This window comes from Acinonyx jubatus, chromosome C1, assembly GCF_027475565.1.
Source record: "Acinonyx jubatus isolate Ajub_Pintada_27869175 chromosome C1, VMU_Ajub_asm_v1.0, whole genome shotgun sequence".
NCBI lineage: Eukaryota > Metazoa > Chordata > Mammalia > Carnivora > Felidae > Acinonyx > Acinonyx jubatus.
The window spans coordinates 52,669,596-52,692,238 of record NC_069381.1 but is presented as its reverse complement, the minus strand read 5'-3'; the positions used below and the strand labels follow the sequence as shown (position 1 = coordinate 52,692,238).

General features: G+C 39.8%; 1 protein-coding gene across 2 annotated transcripts in view; it reads right to left on the bottom strand.

The window, feature by feature from the left end:
* The window catches only part of RAVER2 (ribonucleoprotein, PTB binding 2), a 90,995-nt gene extending 76,236 nt beyond the window's left edge, over nucleotides 1-14,759 (bottom strand). Inside the window, exon 1 of one of the 2 annotated variants that reach the window (XM_027058990.2) lies at nucleotides 14,075-14,759. In XM_027058990.2, the coding sequence (XP_026914791.1) occupies nucleotides 14,075-14,308 (234 nt within the window). In that variant the 5' untranslated portion in view covers nucleotides 14,309-14,759. The remainder of the gene's footprint in view (nucleotides 1-14,074) is intronic. The other variant, XM_027058989.2, reaches the window with a different exon arrangement.
* Between the last annotated feature and the right edge of the window lie 7,884 nt (nucleotides 14,760-22,643).

Here is a 22,643-nt window from a genome sequence, read left to right as displayed (position 1 = left end):
CCACTTCGGGCGAGCATGAGCCCCTAAATGGGGTGAGCATGAGCCCTGCTTTGGGTGAGCCCCACTTCTCTCCCTCTCTCTGCCCCTTGCTCACCTTCACCCCCCGCACTCAAAAAAAAAAAAAAAAAAGAAATCCTTTCCTACCCAAGTCCTAAAGACATTTTGTGTTCCAACGATTTTTAAATTTCCCTGTTGCTTATCAGTTTTCAGTCTGTTAGCCATATTATGCTAGCTACAATTTCCAGTACAATCTGGAATGGAAGTGATGCTGACACTGCTCCTAACCTCAGAGGGCAAGTTCTCAGTAGTTCACCATTGAATATGATGGCTTTGGGTTTTCTAGATAATCTTCAAGTTTGAGTTCTCTTCTATTCCTGATTCCTATGAATTTTTACTAGGAATGGGTGTTACATTTTATCAAATGCTTTTTTTGCATCACTCGTGATGCCTTAAGTTCCATCTTCGTGCCAATGATCTCTAAATTCTTATTTCCACTTTCAAACCTCTCTCTTAGGCTCCAAACCTAGATATGCTATTGCTTGCTTAGAACTGCATTTGCATGTTCCACATCAGGTAATACTTTTTTTTGGCCCAATGGAGGGTCTATCATATATTATCTTTCATGATACTGCCTGAGTAAATGTGGTATTAATTTTAACTTTGGTAAAATTTTAGCAACTGTAAATGGAGCTATTATGTTGGGAAGTTCATTTGAATACAAACTTTTTGCCAGGGGAACATTCTAACTTTGTCTAAAAAAATTAATACACTTTTAGCTTTTCTTATTATCAAAATAGTAATAATAATGATAATTTACAGAGTGCTCACTGTATCCCAGGCAATTTATAGATATTATCTCATTTAATCCTATTTAACCCAGATTAGCTAGATTTTAAAGCTGGATTTTATTATCCAGATTTTAAAGATGAGGCCATTGAGGCCTAGAAAAGTATAGTGACTTACAGTATAGACAGTATGCGATTGATCTAGGATTCAAACCCAGAATAACAGACTCTAGAGCAAACACCGTGAACTACTAAACTATATTGTATCTTAAGTATCGGCACTACAAAAATAAAGTCTAAGAAATATACATTCCCATCACATTTCTAAAACTTACTGCATCACTGACCTCCTAACCTTAGAATGAGGATTAGGCCAAGAACAAAGTTTGAAAGATAAAAACAAAAACAACATAGTGTTAACTTTTTGACAGCTAGAAATAAGACTGCATCACTACCTTGGGTTAATTATTTCAATGGATCCTCATTTCCCTTAAAGTAAAATCCAAACTCCCTAATATGGCTTATAAATGTTTCATCATCTGGTCCTCATATAGCCTTTCTCTAGTGCTTGTACACATTTAGGGGAGGGAAGTGGATGCACACAGCAGACAGCAAGCTCTCTGGGGTCTTTTCTTCTGAGGATCCTTCTCCTGCTGGATCAGGGCCCCACCCTTACAGCCTTGTTTAACCTTAATTACTTCCACAGAAGCCCCATCTCCAAATATAGCCACACGGTGAGGGGAGGGGGGCTAGGTCTTCAACATATGAATTTGGAGGAACACACACATTCAGTCCATAACAGGTGCCTTCATGAAATGGCTGGTTCCAGGGCTGAAGCACAGAAAGTGCAAAATAAGCTGCAACATCTTATGTTGAAAACAAAGGAAATGCTTGGCAAAGGATGGGGACATGTACAAGGACCTCAGACCCTTCCCATAAGTGTGTGCTGGAATTAGTGACTTGTTTCCAAGGAATTGTGAATGGGAAAGATTGTGTCTTTACAGGAATGACACAGAAGACATCACCTTATGCAAATGATCAAGGTTAACATCACTGGTAGTAAGTCACGTTCTCCCTGAAATGATGTTATCAGAAGTACACCTCACCTCTACGGAATTCTTACCAAAATTCCATAACCCTAATCTCTCATGAGAAAAACATCATACAAACCAACGTGGAGGGGCATTCTAAAAGATATCTAACCAAAGCTGTCAAGGTCATAAAAAGCAAGGAAGAGAAACTGATGCAGAATGGAGACCAATGGGACATAGTGACTGAGTGCAATGTGGGCCCCTGAATTGGATCTTGGAACAGAAAGACGACATAAGTGAAAAAACTAATGAAATCCAAAGACTGAAGTTCTGTTAATAATAATGTACCAATGTTAATGTCTTGGTCCTTACTAACGTACCTTGAGTATATAAGATGTAACATGAATGGAAACTGGGATACATGGGAACTCTATCTCATATCTTTGCAATTTTTTCTGTAAACCTAAAATTATTACAAAATAAAAGACTGAAGAAGAGGACATAGGAGCCAGCTTGAAGCTCCCACTGCTCAAATCTAAAACAATTTAAGCATGAAAATAAGTAATTAATGAAGTATAACCCATTGAGCAACATAGAACCCATGAGCCTATTTTTAATATAAATAAATAAATTGAACACTTGAAAGGGAATAGAATATTTACACAGTCTTAATTAAAGTATCCTCCTTTAAAATCCTTATTGATTACAAAGGGAAATCTCTGCATGGAGAAGATACCACTTTAATAAAAGTCAAAATGATCAAAGTTAATTTTACCAACAATGAGCCAAAATCTAAAATGTGTACCACCCTGTCCTGCCAAGGATACCTCACTTGAATCTAATCATGAAGAAATATCAGACAACTTCAAGTTGAAGGACATTCTACAAAATAACTGACCCATCTCATCTTCAAAAGGGTCAAGGTCATAAAAGCCAAGCAAAGACTAAGGACTTATTCCAGGCTAAAAAAGACTAAAAAGACACAACTAAGTGCAATACATAATTCTGAACTGGATCCTTCCACGATGAAAGACATTAGTGGGATAACATTAGATCCAAAGCAGTTATCCTAGTGATTTGAGGATTAGGTGGCAGTTATTTTTACTTTCATAGTAGTGATGTAGTTATGTCAGAAAATGTCCAAATTTGTAGGAAATACACAATGAAGGACTCAGGGTGGTAAAACATCATGGCGGTACTCACTCTCAAACAGTTCAGGGAGAAAAGTTCTTTGTATTGTACTTTTCTGTATGTTTGAGATTTCAAAACTTTCCAGATTCACATGTTCTTGTTTCTTGCCATTACCTATACTCTAGATAAGGCTGTAAAAAGCCCACAGGATATAAAGTCAGGGAAATGGAGACGAATCTGCACTCAAAAGCAAGCAGTTAAACTTGTGGGTAACAGAAGATCCAAAGTCCAGAAAATAAAAGCTGGGAGCTAAGAGAAGAAAATTACAGTAGTGGGTTGAGGAAAGATATAAAGCCCAACTGGCTGGGGCAAAAGGGGTGGGATGAAGTAGGTCAAGGTGACAGGAAGAGAGGCAAAGTATACGCATACAAATACAGGCTTGAACAAATTCAATGAGTTGTAATGCTCTTTTGGCATTCCTGTGGTAACAAACAGTTAACAGAAAGCTTCAAACACAAGGAAAATGCATGAGTACAGGGGAGTGATAAGTTCACAAACCTAATGATAACGATAGTAAAAATAAGCACAGAATTAGGCACTAAATGCATAAAAAACAAGTTTAAGAGCCCACAATGAGCTAGGGACTCAGAAAACTAAAAAAAGAGAGAAACTTCTTTCTTATCAAATACTTATTGTGAAGAACACTGAACAGCACAATGGGCAACTGTCTTCCCATGTTTTAAAGAGAAATATTCTTGGGGCGCCTGGGTGGCTCAGTCAGTTAAGCATCCGACTTCAGCTCAGGTCATGATCTCATGGTTTGGGGGTTCGAGCCCCACATTGGGCTCTGTGCTGACAGCCCAGAGCCTGGAGCCTGCTTTGGACTATTCTGTGTCTCCCTCTCTCTCTGCCCCACCCCTGCTCACGCTCTCTCTCTCAAAAATTAATAAACATTTAAAAAATGTTTAAAATTTTTAAAAACAATAAAGAGAAACATTCTTCGTATCAGTCTCTGACATTTAGTACATGTTAAGGAGAAAATAATACACTGCAATTCCTTGTAAACCTCCGTGCCAGGCATAGTGCCTCAAGTGTCCATTGGTACTGCTGGGGAGGCTGGAGAAGAATGAGCTTTTACAACAAACATGAAGTGACTCAGTTGACTTTTTTAAGAAAGAAAATTAAGGAGCTTGATTTATATTCTTGCCCAGATGGAGGATCTGGCATAAACATGGCCCACAACAGATTCGGATGAACTCTTTGAGCTCTGGATCTGCTCAAATGGTCCATACTCATGTGAAGTCCCAAAAATATGACCAAATTATATTAGCCTGGAAAGGCACTTCTCAACCTGGGTCTATAATTCCCCAGTGAGATCAGGCGTAAGTTACAAGAGATCCATAATCTCTTGAAATTACATGCAAATTTCTACGTGTCTAGGAATATTAAGCACTTTTCCTGGAGAGAGCGTTTATGGCTTTCAACCTACTCATAAGCCATAAACAGTTGACTGATTGAATTATAAGTAAATGGAGTAACATCACTGCCAAAAAAGCCAGCACAATCTTACAATGCAAAATTTCTTCATTGTGCAAGTCAGTCATGAATACTTGAGTATGTCAGACATATTAATAGAAGTCTAAAATTTTAGAACAAAGTAGGCAGGTAATCCTGTTTTAAATTTCCCTTGGAACAATGTGTCAGGCTCTAGGTGAAATATTTGTGACACAAAGGTAAATATTACATAATTCCTGTCCTTTGGAGGACACGCTACAGTGTGTGTGGAGAAGAATTGTAAGTATAATACAGTGTAGGATAAGAATATGAGCTTTGGAACCAAACAGACATTAGTCTTTTTACCTTACCACTAATTAGTGGAATGACCTTTGGCAAACTGCTTAACATCAATTTTGCATCTGTTTCCCTATCAATAAAATGGAAATGAGAAATTCTGATTTTTTTTTTAATTAAAAAAAATTTTTTTTTAATGTTTATTTATTTTTGAGACAGAGAGAGACACAGCATGAGCAGGGAAGGGGCAGAGAGAGAGGGAGACACAGAATGTGAAGCAGCCTCCAGGCTCTGAGCTGTCAGCACAGAGCCCAATGCGGGGCTCGAACTCACAAACTGTGTGAGATCATGACCTGAGCTGAAGTCGGACGTTTAACCGACTGAGCCACCCAGGTGCCCGGAGAAATTCTGATTTTAGAGTCTTGAAATGAGGGGTAAGTATCATGTAAACAAAATATACAGTGTCTGGCAATAGTAAGCACCCAATGAACAAATTTTTTTATTGTTGCTACAGATATCTAAAGGAGAAAGAAATTTGTTCTTGCAGAGGGATTACTGGAAGATCTCAATTAGACAACCATACTCAATTTTGCGTGCCACATTTTAAGATATACGATAACAAAGTAGTAGTGGTGTGCATTCAGGGAAAAAGAATTAAGTCTGTGAGGAAATTTGGACTCATATCTGAAAAACTAGTGGTTTGAAGGAATTGAAGTTGTAAGTTAAAAAACAATATGACAAATTCTCTATTATGGGAGGGGAAAAGTTGGATCAAGAAATCAAAATTTCAGGGAAATTAATTTTATATATTCAGTATAAATAAGACACTAAAGCTGTCTGAAGGTAAAGTAGGATACTTTACTAAGCAGTGATGTCTTTGAAAGTAAAGGTGTTAAAAGTTCACGGGTTGAGAACTTTAAATTGGATTTATTTATGCAGTAGGCAAAAGAGTTAGATAAAATATCTTCTGCCATCCCTTCCAATACTGAGATTTTACTTTTTTTTTTTTTTTACTTCTATATTAATTAGCATACTATTGGTTGGTAGTAACGTAAGACCCAACTTGAAATCCATGAAATAAAAGGAATTAGTGGCTTGCATATGTATGAAATCCAGAACTAAGTTTCAGATATAGCTTGACCAGGGCTCTAGCTCAGCTTTTCTCTCTCTCTTTTTCCTCCACCTCAGTCCAATCCCCCTTTGGATGTCTGCTCTGTCCTCAGATAGCCAGCAGCAATCAGGGCAATGTGCCTCTGCATTCGTATCCAGTAGGAAGAGAACTCCTTACCTTAACAAGCAAACAAAAGTCCTAAGCTTCTTGTTATATTGGGTTGAAGCAATCACTACAGTCAAGGAACAATGATATAGTGACTGGCTTAGGGGGCCCATGCTTTAATTCTCATGCCAAAAGGGAAGAACACTGCTTATTGGTTTATGTCACCCAAACCAATGGGGTGACTTCTATCAAATGGACTCAAGTCATATAATTGCTAAGTAATGAGGGAGGGAAAGAGCCTCAAAGGAAAATCTGGGTTCTATGAGGAAAGACGAGGGAAAGAAAGGAAACTGGGTAGGCAACAGCATCAGGTTCTGAGCAAGAAACATCGCATACTCAAAAACTAAGTAATTGAATTTTTTTTAATGTTTTCATTTTTGAGAGAGTGTGAGCGAGCGCGCGCAAGTGGGGGCGGGGGGGGGTGGGCAGAGAGAGAGATGGAGACACAGAATCCGAAGCAGGCTCCAAGCTCTGAGCTTCTCAGCACAGAGCCCCCCGTGGGGCTCAAACCCACAAACCGTGATATCATGACCTGAGCTGAAGTTGAATGCTCAACCAATTGGGCCACCCAGTCACATCAAAGAGAATTTTTTAAAGACACTATCTACAAAGGCTTAAAAATTAAAAAAAACTATGGTTAACAACAGTCTCCCATAACCCCTGGCAGAGGAATTATGATTACAACAACCCAAAGAGCTTAGTTGGATGGTGTGCCACTGGAAAGGAACTGTGACCTTTGAAAGAGGAAACAGCCAACCCAAGGTATCCTGGTAGAAAGGGAGCTGGGTGAATAAATGCTCCAATCTAGCTCTCTTTCACCCTTTAATCTCCCACTGGTGGCTCTGGCCAAATGGAACCAGAAATTAGAGGATGAGAGAGCCTGGTTAGTGCAATCTACAGTAAGATAAGCCGCCCAGGACACAGCACAGGTGAGAAGGGACAGATCTGGAAGAACAAATGAACGATACTCAGCACAGCGACCAAGGACAATCATCTGCAGATAATCATAAGCCAAAATATAGAGACAAGCATTCCAGGTGGTCTGATTTTCCCACTTCTCATTTATTACCCCTCTCCATACACATCCTCCTCTTAGACAAGGCAACTGCCTCCCCAGGCAAACAAAATACAGCGCCAAGGTTTCAGACAAGCAATCATAGAACATTTAAATTTAGAATTTTGTTTTCTCTATTTGCATTTTAACCTTCCTTTATTTGTCTTGTTTCAGCTGGTCTAAGTAGAGCTAAGCATAAAACTTTCTGCCCACAGTTAAGAAATGGGTTCTGAAAGCTCCTAAGGACTGCTGGCTACAAAGTAGGGAAGATAAATCCAAACAGAAGTAGTAAGAGACAAAATTCAGGGGGCCAGAGGGACCCCTTTTCAGCAACAGCCTTCCATCAGAGATGATCTCATTTAATGCTTCCCTGATGTTCGTGATCTTGTTTGTTTAAAGAGCAATTGCCGTACGTACAGCTTTCTTGAGCGTGGCCATAAGGCACAAGTGTACCCGTCAATGACTTGAAGCTGGAAGAGGCTGTTGGTGCACAAAGCTGTTTAGATGTTACTGTACTATTTAGATCAGCTTAAACTTCAGAAGCATCAGAAACCTCAAATAGCTGTTAAGGTGCTAACCGACAACACTAAACACCATCTGCCATGTTATTCTATGGGAAAACACGTTGCAAGTCCAAAAAATAATTTATAAACATAAGCTGGTCATTAATTAGGAAATGGCCTATAAATCACCTGAGATTTCTTTAGACTGCTTGTTAACATCCAGCATCGTGACACTGACCACAAAGGACTCCTCTTCTTGAATATGTTTTCAGAGCAGAGAACAAGCATTGCTGAAACACTCTGCAAGAATTCCTGCCAAGACAGAAACTTACCGAGCCAGGGGCAACCCAGAAGTCTCGAAGATGTCCCTCTAGCAGCTTTCAGTGTCCTTGTTACATTGGGAATAATAAAGCATACAGAAAAGAACCCATCACGCAATTCTGATTAACTACACTAGGAAACAGATAACTTTTAAGTTGTGTAAACTACGCTAAGTAACTACACTAAGAATAACAACTTATCAAGAATGCAAAATGGTATTCTCAATAAGAAAGAATATTTTCAAAATGTAAAAATATCCCAGTATTATTAGGAAAAAGTGAGTAATTGCGCTCTTGTGAAAAGAGACAGTAATTACTGATTATTAGAGAAAACAAATAATGTATATTTTTAAATCTCACAGTTAGGGGTGCCTGTGAGACTCACTTGGTTAAGTGTCCAACTTCAGCTCAGGTCAAGATCTCAGGATTTGTGGGTTTGAGCCCCACGTCAGGCTCTGTGATGACAGTTCAGAGCCTGGAGCCTGCTTCTGATTCTGTGTCTCCATCTCTCTGCCCCTCCCCTGCTCTCTGCCTCTCTCAAAAATAAATAAACACTAAAAAAATTATTTTAAAAAATCTCACAATTGGGGCACCTGGGTGGCTCAGTCGGTTAAGCGTCCGACTTCGGCTCAGGTCATGATCTCACAGTTCATGAGTTCGAGCCCCACGTCGGGCTCTGTGCTGACAGCTCAGAGCCTGGAGCCTGCTTCACATTCTGTGTCTCCCTCTCTCTCTGCCCCTTCCCTGCTCATGCTGTGTCTCTCTCTGCCTCAAAAATAAACATTAAAAAAAATTTTTTTTTAATTCTCACAATTAATGAACACAAAATATGTGAGAAAATGCTATAGGTTTCTGACAAATACAAAAGAAACACAGGAATAAGTAGCTTTTAAGAAGAAAATTAACTGGAACTTTCTACCTTTGGTGGTTTGTTATTCTAAAAAGTGCTTAGTTGATAATACTATGCTTTGAAATGGACCTCGGTGAATTAACCATCAAGCTTCTCATTAACTATTATAATAGAGTACTTCAAAATGAAAGTTAATAACGCCCGAGTGAGACAATACACGTTTTGTTTCTATTACTAACCTTGGCTGTTAGCCTTAAGCCCTTCACATTTTCTCTTAATTACACAATAAAGTCTCTTCCAGATTCTAACTTCTAAGCAAAAACAAAACACATGTACACATACATAACATTTAGGAGAAAACTGAGTGAATTCAAACAGTATAGAGAATAAATGCCACTGTCTTCTCCATTTTGAAACCCCAGTAACAATTCATTTGAAACAGAGCCAGGTTAACCAACAAATGTAAACAATCTATAGAAAGTGCAACAAAAACACATATTAGAACATTACCTTAAAATAAAATTCTAAGTTCATAGTTGCAAAAGACTATCCACAGACACACATTCACAACGGCTATTCTGAATAAGAACCAGCATTTAACACTGTTTATTATTCACTATAATTATTAGAAATGTTATTTGTTATAATCACTAAAGTTACATTCCAAAACACAAACATTCAAAGACATTTCTATAAATATTCAAATCATAATGTTCTGAAACACTTCGGCATGTAGGTAGGTTGAAAAGGCTAGAGCAGAATCCAAGGCATGACTAATAAGAAAGGAGACTGCAAATGTAGGCAGGGGCCAAGTTACAAAAACCCTAGAATCTTATATTTCTATCCTATTATGTCATGCCTTTCAACACAAGGTCTTAGTACTCCATGGTAATAAAGGAGCACAGAAAATCACAGGATGGGGCGCCTGGATGGCTCAGTTGGTTAAGCGTCCGACTTCAGCTCAGGTCAAGATCTCATGATTTGTGGGTGTGAGCCCCCCATCAGGCTCTGTGCTGCTGACACCTCAGAGCCTGGAGCCTGCTTCTGATTCTGTGTCTCCCTCTCTCTCTGCCTCTCCCTTGCTTCTCTCTCTCTCAAAAATGAATAAACATTAAAAAAAAATCATAGGATAAATATGTGCATCTTCCATGTCAAGTTTACGAGAAAAAGTTGGAAGGCAGTGAAACAAGTTTAAGTCATTGTTTTTACATTAAATCCAAGTTTACTAGAACATAAAATTAACACGAATTTTTCAGTCAGAACGTGAAGTTTCAAAGCAATTTCACTCTTGGAATAAGCTAATTGAGCTTCACTATTCCTTATGATTTGAGGAAAAGAGATAAGTTGAGGGACATTTGAGGAAGATTTTGAGAATGCAGAGCTAAACTTTTCCTTCTCTTTTTTCCCCTCTTTTTCTCTTTTGAGAATGCAGAGCTAAACTTTTCCTTTCTTCTCTTTTTTCTCTTTTTCTTTTTGTAGTAGAGTGACATTCTTGGATTTGTGCTTTGAGGAGTTCTCTCAAGGGAAGCAATAAGCAGGATGGGCTAAAACATAAGACACAGGACAATAATGAGGGTAGATGACAAACAGAAAAGTTGTAATAAGTCTAGGCAAGAGATGACAAAGGACATGAGCCAGAGCTGAGACTATGAAAACACAGAGGGCTAAGAGGATTCGAGAAAACACAGGAGACCAACCAGACAGCAGCACCTGGCTGCACTGTAACTATTCAATGAGACAGCTTCTGAGAACTGTTTTTACCTAAAATTAAAATTTGAGTAAGATTTATGAAAATCAAGTTTAATAAAGAAAACACCCTTGCTTTAAAAATGTTCAAAGAGTATGACTAGGCTCCTACTAATCAGTTAGCAATGTAACTTTTCTAGAGACATAACTATACAGCTTGAGAACCAGAGTAAGGAATGGCCTTGATCTTTAATGTAATATTCTAGAATAAATGAATGAATGAACCTAGAGAGTCTTCTAGAAAAGAACAAGAATTTGAGCATTTAAAATATCTTACTACTTAATAACTGAACAAAAAATAGTAACCTTTTCCTAAACCATATTAGTTGTTTCATAAGGAGTAAATTGGTAGTTTAGCCAAGCAATAAAATGCTAAAAGGCACAACAGAAAATTAAAGTTAAATCCTCATTTTTAAGTTGACAGTAAGCTGCAGCCACTGAGAAAGACATTAGAATTAGACATTAGAATTTTTAAGGGAAATAAAAGATAAAATATAAAAAAATCCTTGCAGAATATATTCATAAAATTACAATTTAAGAGTAGATTAAGTGTATGTTAATTTTATTCAACCAATAAAAATAGGTATTCTCAATCTAATTAATCTAAAGACTTTCAACTGCTTTTAAAAATTAGCATTCCTGGGGCGCCTGGGTGGCGCAGTCGGTTAAGCGTCCGACTTCAGCCAGGTCACAATCTCGCGGTCCGGGAGTTCAAGCCCCGTGTCAGGCTCTGGGCTGATGGCTCAGAGCCTGGAGCCTGTTTCCGATTCTGTGTCTCCCTCTCTCTCTGCCCCTCCCCGTTCATGCTCTGTCTCTCTCTGTCCCAAAAATAAATAAACGTTGAAAAAAAAAGAAAATTGTTAAAAAAAATTAGCATTCTTTGGTCTACTGTACTTAATTAACACAGACCACTGACAGTTATGATTGTGATCAGAAAACCAGCAGAAATACAAGTACAGAAGATGACAGAAAAAAAAAACACTACTCAAATGTACACTGACATGTTTAGATTTTAAAACTACATATCAGAAATATTAAAAACATTTTATAATATAAATCAGAATAGAAAAAAAATGCTAGAACAAGTCTGGAAATTAATCTCTAGTTCCTAACAACTTTTGTTTTTAGATGAAACTCTTCAATTCTCAAAAAATGTGGCATAAGTATTTAACGTAAAACTTTAAGATACTTGCCAGCAAGTATCTTAACTCATCTAGACCTTACTCCAATTTTATTCAATAGTTTATACTTGCTACTTTACAGAAAATTCCAAAATTTAGGCTAAAGATAAAGTCATAACAGAGAAAGAATACCTCAAAAATACAAATCAGTAGAATTCTCAAAAAACCTCCATTCATCACTAATACCAATTAAAACGGTTCCCATGTTTGGATCCTTTTATTTATTTATTTTCATGGCTCTTAATAAGGGAAATGAGAGATACCGAAAGAAAAACAAGAATAGAGCAAACTGTCCAGACTTTTGTGTCTAAATATTTTTAGAATGCAAGGGAATGTGGTAACAAAAGAAAATTAAGACACTTCTCCATCTCCCTTTTCCTAGATTACACACAGAGCTGCTATTCCTTCAACTTTTTTTAATGCCACCTGCTTCTTCCAGGCCTCCCTCTTACTGAGCCCCTTGCTGTCTTCTATTTGCATGGGTAGGGGAAATTTGCTTCTATGAAATCAGCCTATTGCAGGTGTTCTTACAGGTAGCATCACAAAATCTTACCTGACATATGGGAAGTGGACAATGATAGAAAGAGCTGAAGGAGGGATGAGCTATATCGTATTGACAGAGTCTTTTTACATTGCGTTTTGAAACAAAACGGCCCCTCATGCATATGGATTATAAGGTTATATGCTCTCATTTATTGTGAATGGCTATGTAAGGTCTATTTACAAAATAGTGAGGCACTGCTCTCATTATTTTACGGGTCTTACTGCAATCATCAATCGCCAGCCCACTTATAATTCCCGGTATCCCCTTATAGAAGGAACTACATAAATCTACCCAAATCTGCCACCACCAGGACAGCCTACCCTCCTCCATCCACACGAAACATATAAATTCAAGCTATATATGAAATATACACAAACATCTAGACAATTAAGAAACACTGAAGAATCAGACATGGCTTTTTTTTTTTTTTTTTTTGGTAAAACAAAAATACATATGTATACATAGACATAGGGAAAGGGAGAAGAATAGTACCTTACGTTAACAACGGCTGTCTTTAAATATCAGAAATACGTAAATTTTTCCTTGCCACTGGTGACAACATGGATGGACCTGCAGGGTATTATTATGCTAAGTCAAATAAGTCAGACTGAGAAAGACAAATGCCATGTGATTTCACTTATATGTGGTATCTAAAAAACAAAAGAACAAAACAGAAACAGACTCATAGACACACAGAACTTGGTGGTTGCCAGAAGGAACAAGGCGGGGGGGGGGGGGGGGGGAGGGGATGGGTGAAACAGGTGAAGGAGATTAAGAGGTACAAACTTCCAATTAGAAGTACCTCACGGGCAGGAGAAGAACTGTATCGGGAAACCAGTCCATAACACTGTAATAACTTTGTATGGTGACAGATGGTAACACTGTAGTGAGCAATACCTATTGTACAGAAATGTCCAATCACTATGCTGTACACCTGAAACTAATATAACCATTGTGTTAACTATAGTTCAATTAAAGAGAAAAAGCACAGGTGATTTCTATTTCCCCTCTTTGCGCTTTTCTGTATTTTTTCCCTTTTCTACAACGAGGATGTAGACTTTGGCAATAAGGGGGGGGAGGGGGTAAAAAGATGCAATTTCTGATCTTAAAGCAACAGTTAATCTGGATCAAAGACACAAAGTAGCCTATCTTTAAGCCTCCTCAGAGTCACTGAGTAACAAATCCTCCAGTACTTGGCATGACAGAAGGTGGCCGCAAGGTTCCCCAAAGCGCAGCGATAACCTCTCCATTCCGGGGCCTTGGTAAACCGGGGGGGGGGGGGGGGGGGGGGGGGGGGGAGGGGACGGGGGCAGAGTTCTTTCATACAAACTTGGGCAAGTGCTTCTGCAACAGCAAAACTCACTTTCAGCTCTCCCGTGACCCCGCCCCCCACGGCACACCCAAGGCCGGAGGACCCCAGGGGGGAGCCCTCTGCCCCTCCCAAGGTGGCCCCGAAAACTTAGCCCCCCAAAACTGTGCTCCTCGGCTCACTTCCACTCTCCTTCACTTCCTTTCGCCTACTCTTTCCCCGACTTCTCTCCTCCCACACTCACCCAAGGGCCACAGGAGAAGGAAAGAGCGGGGCGGACTGAGGGCAGCCGCCCCCGATTCCCGTGACCTTGGACCAGCCGATTCGCCTCTCGGAGCCTCAGTTTCCTAACGTGCCACCCGGCCCGGGGGCCGCAGCTCGGAAGCCTGGGGGCTTTGCAAAATCCACAGACGGTTCTAACTCTGCAGCGACGCCCTCCTTCCCTCCACCGTTCAGGCGCCGGGCACCAGCTCCGACACCCCCGCGCAGCTTCCCTCGGAAGCCCTGCCCCGATGTCCCCGGGACGGGCCGCCTCAATGTCCTATCCTCGTACCTGGCAGCTGCTGTCCTGGGGCAGGTTTTTCACCAGGATTTTCCTGCGGTTGCTCAGCTCCCGGCGCATCCGCTGCAGCCGCGCGGCGACCTCCTCGGGGTGCAGCGCGCTGGGCGCGGGGCCCCGGGCAGGGTCCTCGCTGGCACCGGCGGAGGGCCCCGGCCCCGACCCCGACCCCGCCGCGCCGCCCAGGCCCGCGCCCCCCTCGCCGCTGCCGCCTCCCGCCGCCGCCATCTTCCCGGGTGCCCCGCGGCTGCGGGCTCCTCCGGAGGCTCGAGGGGAAGCGGAGAGAGAAAGCGGGAGGAGGCCCGGGCGGGGGCGAGGCGGGCAGAGGCCGCAGAGTGGGCCCTGCCGCGAGGGGGAGGGAGGCGGCGCCGCAGCCAGCAGCCGGCGGGCGGGAGAGGAAACCTGAGCGCCGAGGAGGAGCCCGAGAACCACCTCGCGGGAACCTCCCCCTCGGCCCCCAGCCCCCGCGCACGGGCGGCGCCCATCCCTCTCGCCCGCCCTGCGCGCGGGTGGGGGCCCGGGCGCAGCCACCCGGACACCTGTGCGGCCGCGAGTGGGTGGGCGGGCTCCCCTCCTCTCGAGGCCGTAGTGAACGCCCGGGCTAGGGCTCTGGGGATGCGGCCCCTTAGCGGCAGCTTCCCCGGGTGGCGACTCGAACCCTGCGCGGCCCCTCCACGTGACACCCAGCTGCCCCGGGCTCTCCTCGAAACTCCCGCGCTGGGGCGGCTCGGGGGCTGCAGACGCCGGTTCGGGATCCCCAAACCCGGGGAGGTGCCCTGCAGGCTCCCGGACCTTAACCTTTTGTGCTCAAGATGTGCATATTTGGCAAAGAAGTTTGAGTTTACGATGAAAAATAAAATTTGAGATTTTCTAGGTAGTACAAAGATATTCTGGAGGAAATGTTATGTATTTGGAAAAATCGGATAGCAAAGTATTTTGCTAGCTGTGCACGAGAAAGCCTGTGCTCCTCACCGGTCCCTGTCGGAAACTACTAAAATGTAAAAAGCCTGGATGGTTGCACACACAACATTATAAAGCGATCCTGAAACAAAGACTAACATGGAAGAGGAGTTACGGCAGGGGGTTGGAGAATACCCTAATTGAAACTGGGGGAGTGACATTGTAGAACTAGATTAGGCCAAAGTGATGTTATCAGATCAAACCATCAGCACCCTTTGGCGCCAGCCCAAATGAGTATCAGCAGAGAGGACTACGCATCTAAGTGTGTAGCATGCAAATTTATTTGTAAAACACATAAACCCTGTTGAACACCAGTATTATTCCGGTAGGGGAAAATATTTTAGATGAAGGTAACCGAAAAGTAAAAACAAAGGATTAAAAAATACTATGCATTCAGTACTTACACTGCGCCTCCACATAGTTCTAAGTGCTTTACATATATTTCGACTAAACTTTATGATAACGCAGTTGTGTTTAAGGTTCTATTTTCCCCACTTTACACATGAAGAAATTGAGTCTGGTCTGCTTAATTCTAAAGCCCAATGCTCTTAATAATATAAAAAGATTCCCCTGTAATCCCAAAATAATGGCCCTTAATATTCCTGAATTTATTCTCTACCAATAGTAGTTAGATCATTTAAATGATTCTGCAGTAAACCCATGTTCATAGCAAAACTCTTCCCACAACCCAAATGTGCATCTACCCACGAACAGAAAAACAAATTGTATGTACATGCAATGGAATATTATTCAGCCGTAAAAAGGAATAGTACTGCTACAAGACAGAACATTAAGCTAAGTGAAGCAACAAAGGGTCACATATGTATGATCCATGTATATGAAATATCCAGAATAAAGAAATCAATAGAAGACAGAATGCAGATTAGTGATTACCAGGGATTGGGGAAGGGAGGATTGCTTAATGGGTACTGATTTCCTTTTGGGGTGATTGAAAATGTTTTAGAACCAGACAGAGGTGGTTGTTGGCCAATAACGTGAAGGTACTAAACAGCCCTGAAATGTTCACTGTAAAACGTTTAATTATGATATGTGAACTTCACCTCATAAATGTTTAAAATGAGGGTGCCTGGGTGGCTTAGTCAGTTAAGCCTCTGACTTCCACTCAGGTCACAATCTCATGGTTCATGGGTTGGAGCCCCGCATCAGGCTGACAGGGCAGAGCCTGCTTGGGATTCTCTCTCTCTCTTTCTCTCTGCCCCTCCCCGAATTGTGCTCTCCCTCAAAATAAATACACTTAAAAAAATAAATGTTTAAAATGATACTCTACAGTTTATAGCTTTGTTACCTGTTTTTTTCATAGTCTATTTTTCTGAGCCTTCTTCTATGCCAATATAATTGAACATCATTATTTTTCATGACTACATATTGTTCTATTATGAGAATCACCGTAATTTATGCCCCTAATCTCTTAATATTAGACATCTTTATCTATTATCAAAAGCCTTGAAATTAACATCCTTGCATCTGTATTTGCAGATTCTTAATTTGCCACAGAAAAAGAACTAGAAGCAAAATTTCTTCATCATAGAATAAGTATGTTTAAAGATTTTTGATATGTATTTCCCAGCTACCTTCTTCAGTTTTCCCTACCACACACATTGCCTGAGAGTGCTCATTTCCCTACTTGCGTTCAGGATAATTTGATATCAGAACAATATCTCATTTTGTTTTCAATTTTATTCCTTTGATTTAAAAAGTTATGAATTATATTGAAAAAAATAAAAAAATAAAAAGCTCAGTGCAAAAAAAAATAAAAAGTTATGAATTTTAAGTTCCAATAAAGCCCTATTTTGTAGGTTGAGAGACTAGAAGCATATATATATATATTTTTAATTTTTAATGTTTATTTTATTTTTGAGAGAGAGGGGGGAGGAGCGTTAGACAGACAGGGAGACACAAAATCGAAAGCAGGCTCCAGGCTCTGAGCTGTCAGCACAGAGCCCCATGCAGGGCTTGACCTCACGTACTGTGAGATCATTACCTGAGTCTAAGTCAGACACTTAACCGACTGAGCCACCCAGGTGCCCTGAGAAGTATTTAAAGTGGGCAATAAGCATGAATAGCCTTAGCATGTGCTCTGACCTTGAGTCACTCATTTAAGTTTCAGAACATGCATTTATCCAAATGAGTACTGTCTTCCTAACATTTATTAAATGTCTCTTATGTTCTAGAATACACACCTACACACAGGTACTAGGATACAGAAATAGTAAAATAAGTTTTCTGTGTGATAGGGACTCAGTCTCATTAGAAGAAAATTATACAATAATTATAATTAAATGCGATACACATGCAAACAGAAACTTCGGAAGTAGCCCTGGAAAATAGTGCTCCGAGTCTAATTTTAGTGATGCTGCTTTTGCTGAAAATATTTTTCAAACTGCTTCTTTGGTATTGCCTTCAGAATCTATGGCAAATTTTTTGGCATAGTTTCCGTGGTAGTAAACATAATTAAATGTTATTTGAAGCCAAGTCTGGTGAATGAATCAGGTATTGATTATGCTTTTGGAATTATGATTATGTAATTAGAATTTGGGCCCGAAGTGGGGCATGATTACAATGTTACCAAGTTTAAACCAATTTTATTAAGTGGGTACTTGGCTATGATCCCGTTCCTTGAACAATATTGCTGTGTCCTATAGGGTGGTAACTTTCAAACTACTTCCCAGTCCAGTGGGAAATAAATACCATAGTGGGAATTACATTTTACATCACAACCCAGTACACACACACACACACGTATCACTGTAACAAAGATTTTACGTAATAACATATGCAATAACATAAATAACCTGATGCAGCACGCTATAGCATTTTCTGCTTTGTTCATCTTTTTAATTGCTGGGGTGGCACACTAAATTGATTTCATGTGCCGCTAATGAGTCATTACTCACATTTTGATGAACACTGCTCTAGTTTTCAGATCAATGATTTTCCTCATTACTTTGGCTCAACTGTTTCCAAGGAATTCAGGGAAATAACAGAACTTACTGATTTTAAATTATTTAACTGAATCGATTATTATTGCCACATGAGAGAAGAGGATGGAAACTGCAAAGACTTGGAAATGCTACTACAATTCAAAGAGTTCCTCTCATTCCAGGTTTTAGCCTCTTTAAATAGTAGCTTCTGTGGCAAATTAGAGGAACATTCTAATCTGAACCTGAAGTGGAGTATAATTATCAAGCTGCAATGTATTTACCAATAGCCACAGGTAATTACCATGATCTGTATAATTACTTTGTTCTTAAAACATGAGCAGTGCTCAGTTTTGCCTTTATTTTTAAACATTTTGGAGGTTATTTTTGTATGTATATGTTTTTAAAGATTTGTTTTATTTTGAGAGAGAGAGAGAGAGCGCACGAGCAGGGGAGAGGGGCAGAGGAAGACAGAGAATCTTAAGCAGGCTCCACACTCAGCAGGGAGCTGAATGCAGGGCTCAATCCCAGACCCTAGGATCATAACCTGAGCCAAAATCAAGAGCTGAAAGTTCAACTGACTGAGCCACCCAGGCGCCCCTATTTTTGTATATTTTTAAAGCGCTGCAATTGGGCAAAATGTTGGTGAAGTTTAATAAGTCACTATTGATAATAATATAGCCTCTTGTATCCAATCTTATGTTTATATATTATGCTAATGTGATGAAAAAAAGCATGAGAAAAGACCTTGTAAACTTAATAAGAAATTTTTGTCATTTATTCATTCAATGACATATAGTGATTGCCTACAATGTACCAGATACTGTACAAACACACCAAATTTGATGGATTTTTATCTGGAAATGGTCTTTTCTCTAGGGAAAGTAATTGCAATTCAGTAACTGCAAATTTGGCATGATAAATACTATGACTAAAGTACTCTTACTAGCACAGAGGGGTGTTTGATTTTGACTTAGGGGAAGGTATCATGAGGAACTGGGTCTTGAAGGACAAGAAAGAGTTTTCCAGATGACAAAAGGTAAGTACTGAAACAGGGAACAGAGAGAGACCCAAAAGCATCAAAGGGACTGGCATAAACATGAAACAATAAGTTTGGTGTTAATGAAGGCTGTGTTACTTTTGGGAGAGTAGCAGAAAATAAATGAGAATGATAGCAGGTGTCATTCCATTTTAAGAATTTGATTTCAATGCTTCAGTATGGCACAAAAGGCAAACTCGTAGAGAAAAGCAAAAAACTCGTAGAGGCTCCTTAGGGGAATGACATGATCAGATACAGCTTTAAGAAAAATAATTCTGATAGCAACTGAGAGAATGAATTTAGCAGGTCTTACGCTAGGGAGACCAGTTAGAAATCTTTTGAAACAAAGTAAAGACAGTTATGGGTTTATACCAGAGTAGAATAGTAACAGTAACAGATGAATTAAGCATCATGTAACTTATATGTATTAAATGTACAGAGCTTTACATAGGTTACCTATGCTGTATTCTTTATTTTTTCTTTGTATTATTTAATTTTAAACCCTAGAATCAACCTGTAATGTAGCTAGTACATACCTATTTACCAATGAGGAAGTCACAGAAGGTAACTTGTCCAAAGTCACACAGCAGGTAGGGGCCCCAGGATTCCAATGCAAATCCATTTGCTTTTGGAGCTCAGGTATGGGAACTTCTGTAACTGTAGCTGAAGGAGGGGCTAGATTTGTGAGACTTTTTTGAGAGAAACACAAGAGAGCAAAGTACAAGCAGAATATAGTGATGGAGAAAGCAGGATCTGGAGTTAAAATACCTGGAATTCAATTCTGTGTAACTGGAGCAAGCTATTTAAAACGAGAGAATAATTCAAATACACCGAGCGTCAGACTTTTCATCTCTAAAACAGAGATAATAACAGCACACACAGGCTATTATTAAAGGCTATTATGAGGATTAGATGAGGTAATGTATATAAAGGGCTTAGCAGAGTGCTTAGCTCAAGGGCAAGATAAAAAGGGGAGCAATAGCAGCAGGAGGAGTAGTAATAGAGTAGTCGTAGTAAATTCTCATTATTTTTAGAAGTCGTGCTAACTTTCTAGATGTCAGCAAAGAGAAAGAATTTAAGGAAGACATCGTGGTTTCTAATAGGAGAGATTGGATGGGGGCGATGCTGCAAATGAAGAAGGGAACAATTTAAGAAGATACCAAGCTCAATATAGGCATCAAAGCTTCAAATACTGTGGGACATCTAGATAAATATACCCATTAGAAGGTCTAAAACTTGTAAGAGAGCCAGGTAGTTAAAATGAGACTGGATGACATCCTCCAGGCTGAGTGTGTATTGAAAGAGAAGTCCAAGAAATAGTACTTGAGGGACAACATCGAAAAGCCCGAAAGGAAAGGAAGTGGAAGGTACTAGGCAGTCCTGTTAAGATGCTGCTTAGACTATTTATGTGCCCTGCCTGTTAAAATAGTGCCAGGTAAAAATGAAAAGAAGGATGTCCGGCAAACATGGTTGTATCACATTAGGTATTTCTCCGGTTTTCTTATCTGCAGTTACCTTAGTGGTGATCTCTAGCTCCTGATTCTTGGCTCTAGGTCGGTTACAGCTTCTGGCACATCCCTTCCTTGGCTTCTTCGTCTCCACAGTATTGGCCTTGGTTTTTTTTCTTGGCTTCCTTCTTGAATCACAAGCTGAACCAACTCCCCGCTGCTTTCTGCTACTGACCTTGCATTCCATGATATGCCAGCTATAGAAGAACCCCAAAATCAGAAAGAAAGAAAAAAAAAGACTGGAAGTGAACTAGAAAGAGTGGCTTCAGAGACGGCAAGAAAGCGAAATGTTTCCAGAAGGAGAGTGGTCGACTTGCTAATGCAGCAGAGAGGGCAAACAGAATGAAGACTGAAATGGAGGTAATTGGATTTGGCAGCTGGGAAGCTCCTGGTGTCTTTGAATGGGAGCAACTTCAAGAAATTGGTAAAGGGACAAGAAACAAATCTATGAAAAAGAACTGGTGAGATTCTAGTTTTCTCCATGAAGCAGAAAGAAGATCAGCCTCTAATACTAAGGAGATTTAGCAGAAAATTAAAAACTGTGGTCCACACAGGTGATTTACATAACTGAATTCTCACAATCACCACCTGAAGTGGGTACTATTATCCCCATGTTACACGGTAGGCAACCAACATAATGAAGAGTAGTCATCCAACTAACGTGAGGCAGATTTACAACTCAAACCCAGGTCTGTCATCAAATTCCCTGCTTTTCTTTATATTGTTTTAATTTTTTTTAATGTTTATTTACTTTTGGGAGAGTGCAGAAGGAGAGGGAGACAGAGGATTGAAGCAGGGCTCAAACCCACCAACCGTGAGATTATGACCTGAGCTGAAGTTGAATGCTTAACTGACCAAGCCACCCTGGTGCCCCCAGATTCCCTGTTTTTCTTATTGTAGTTAACCACGAAGGGGAATGTGAAGTACTAATGTAGTAATAATAGGCGTAGTATTATAAATATTATTAATTCCGTATAAATATATAATAGTGGTAAGAATGATGAGTAACATGAATCAGTTGATGCTGAATCAGATACCCTGGTGGCCATGGTAACAGTGAGATAAATGCTTTTGTTGCTTAAAATTTAATGGCAAGTAATAGCCTCACATCAAATTTTATGCTGTAAAGGACAGTGCTTGTGAGTACCTATGATTAAATGAAATTAATACAAATGATTTTTCTGAGTTTCATTTCAGCCACCATGAAGTATCATTTATAGATTCTGCTTTTGTTATAATCTAACCGTGTCTTTAAAATATTTATAAGCATTAACTTTATTTTTATTTCCAAGGTTATGAAAGGTATTTTGAAAGTTGTAAATACGTAAACTACAAACATTTCCCTTGAACCTTGCATTGTGTTAAATAATACAAAAAGAATTTTACATTTTGCCATTGAAATTTGAATTCTTTTCACACCCTGAATTACAGAAGCCTTTCTATCACTTTCTAATGTGCTTTCTATCAAAAATGTGATTTTTAAAAATGGTAGCTATAATATGGATATTTAAAAATCCATAAAACAGGTGGCATGGATATTTGAAAGATAATAAAGTATAACCCAGCAATCTAGCAGGGAAATCAATCTTTTTAAGTCATAAACTTTTTGTGTAGAATGGAGTTACCATTTAGGCAAGTGACATTCAAAAAATCATTTTGTTGAACATTTTTTGAAAGTGCCTATACAAAGGAGTACATATTTACTTCATAGGACAGATGATATTCAACCTGACTATCCTTCCTTTGATGCTTCCAATAATAGAGTGATTGCTCTCTGGGTATAGTGAGGATTATAGGATGATTTTAACCTACATTAAACGGCTCCATGAAGTTATGCCTTCTTAATTCTTGTGTCCAAGTGTTAACAATTTTTTTTTTGCCTCCTTCCTTGTCAATTCTCATTTCTTACTGCCAGACATTTATTCACAGGCCCATTTATGCACTGTTGTAACAGTAAACCAGTCCATCCAATGCATATACATGTAAATAAATTTGCACGTGGCCATCCATGCTCATCCACAAAGCTCCTTGGCTGGCTACCATTCCATTTTCCACCTGGCCTCCTGGTGGTGGCTTCTTTCCCTCCTGCTCACATCAGTTAGACTTGATTGTGGAGC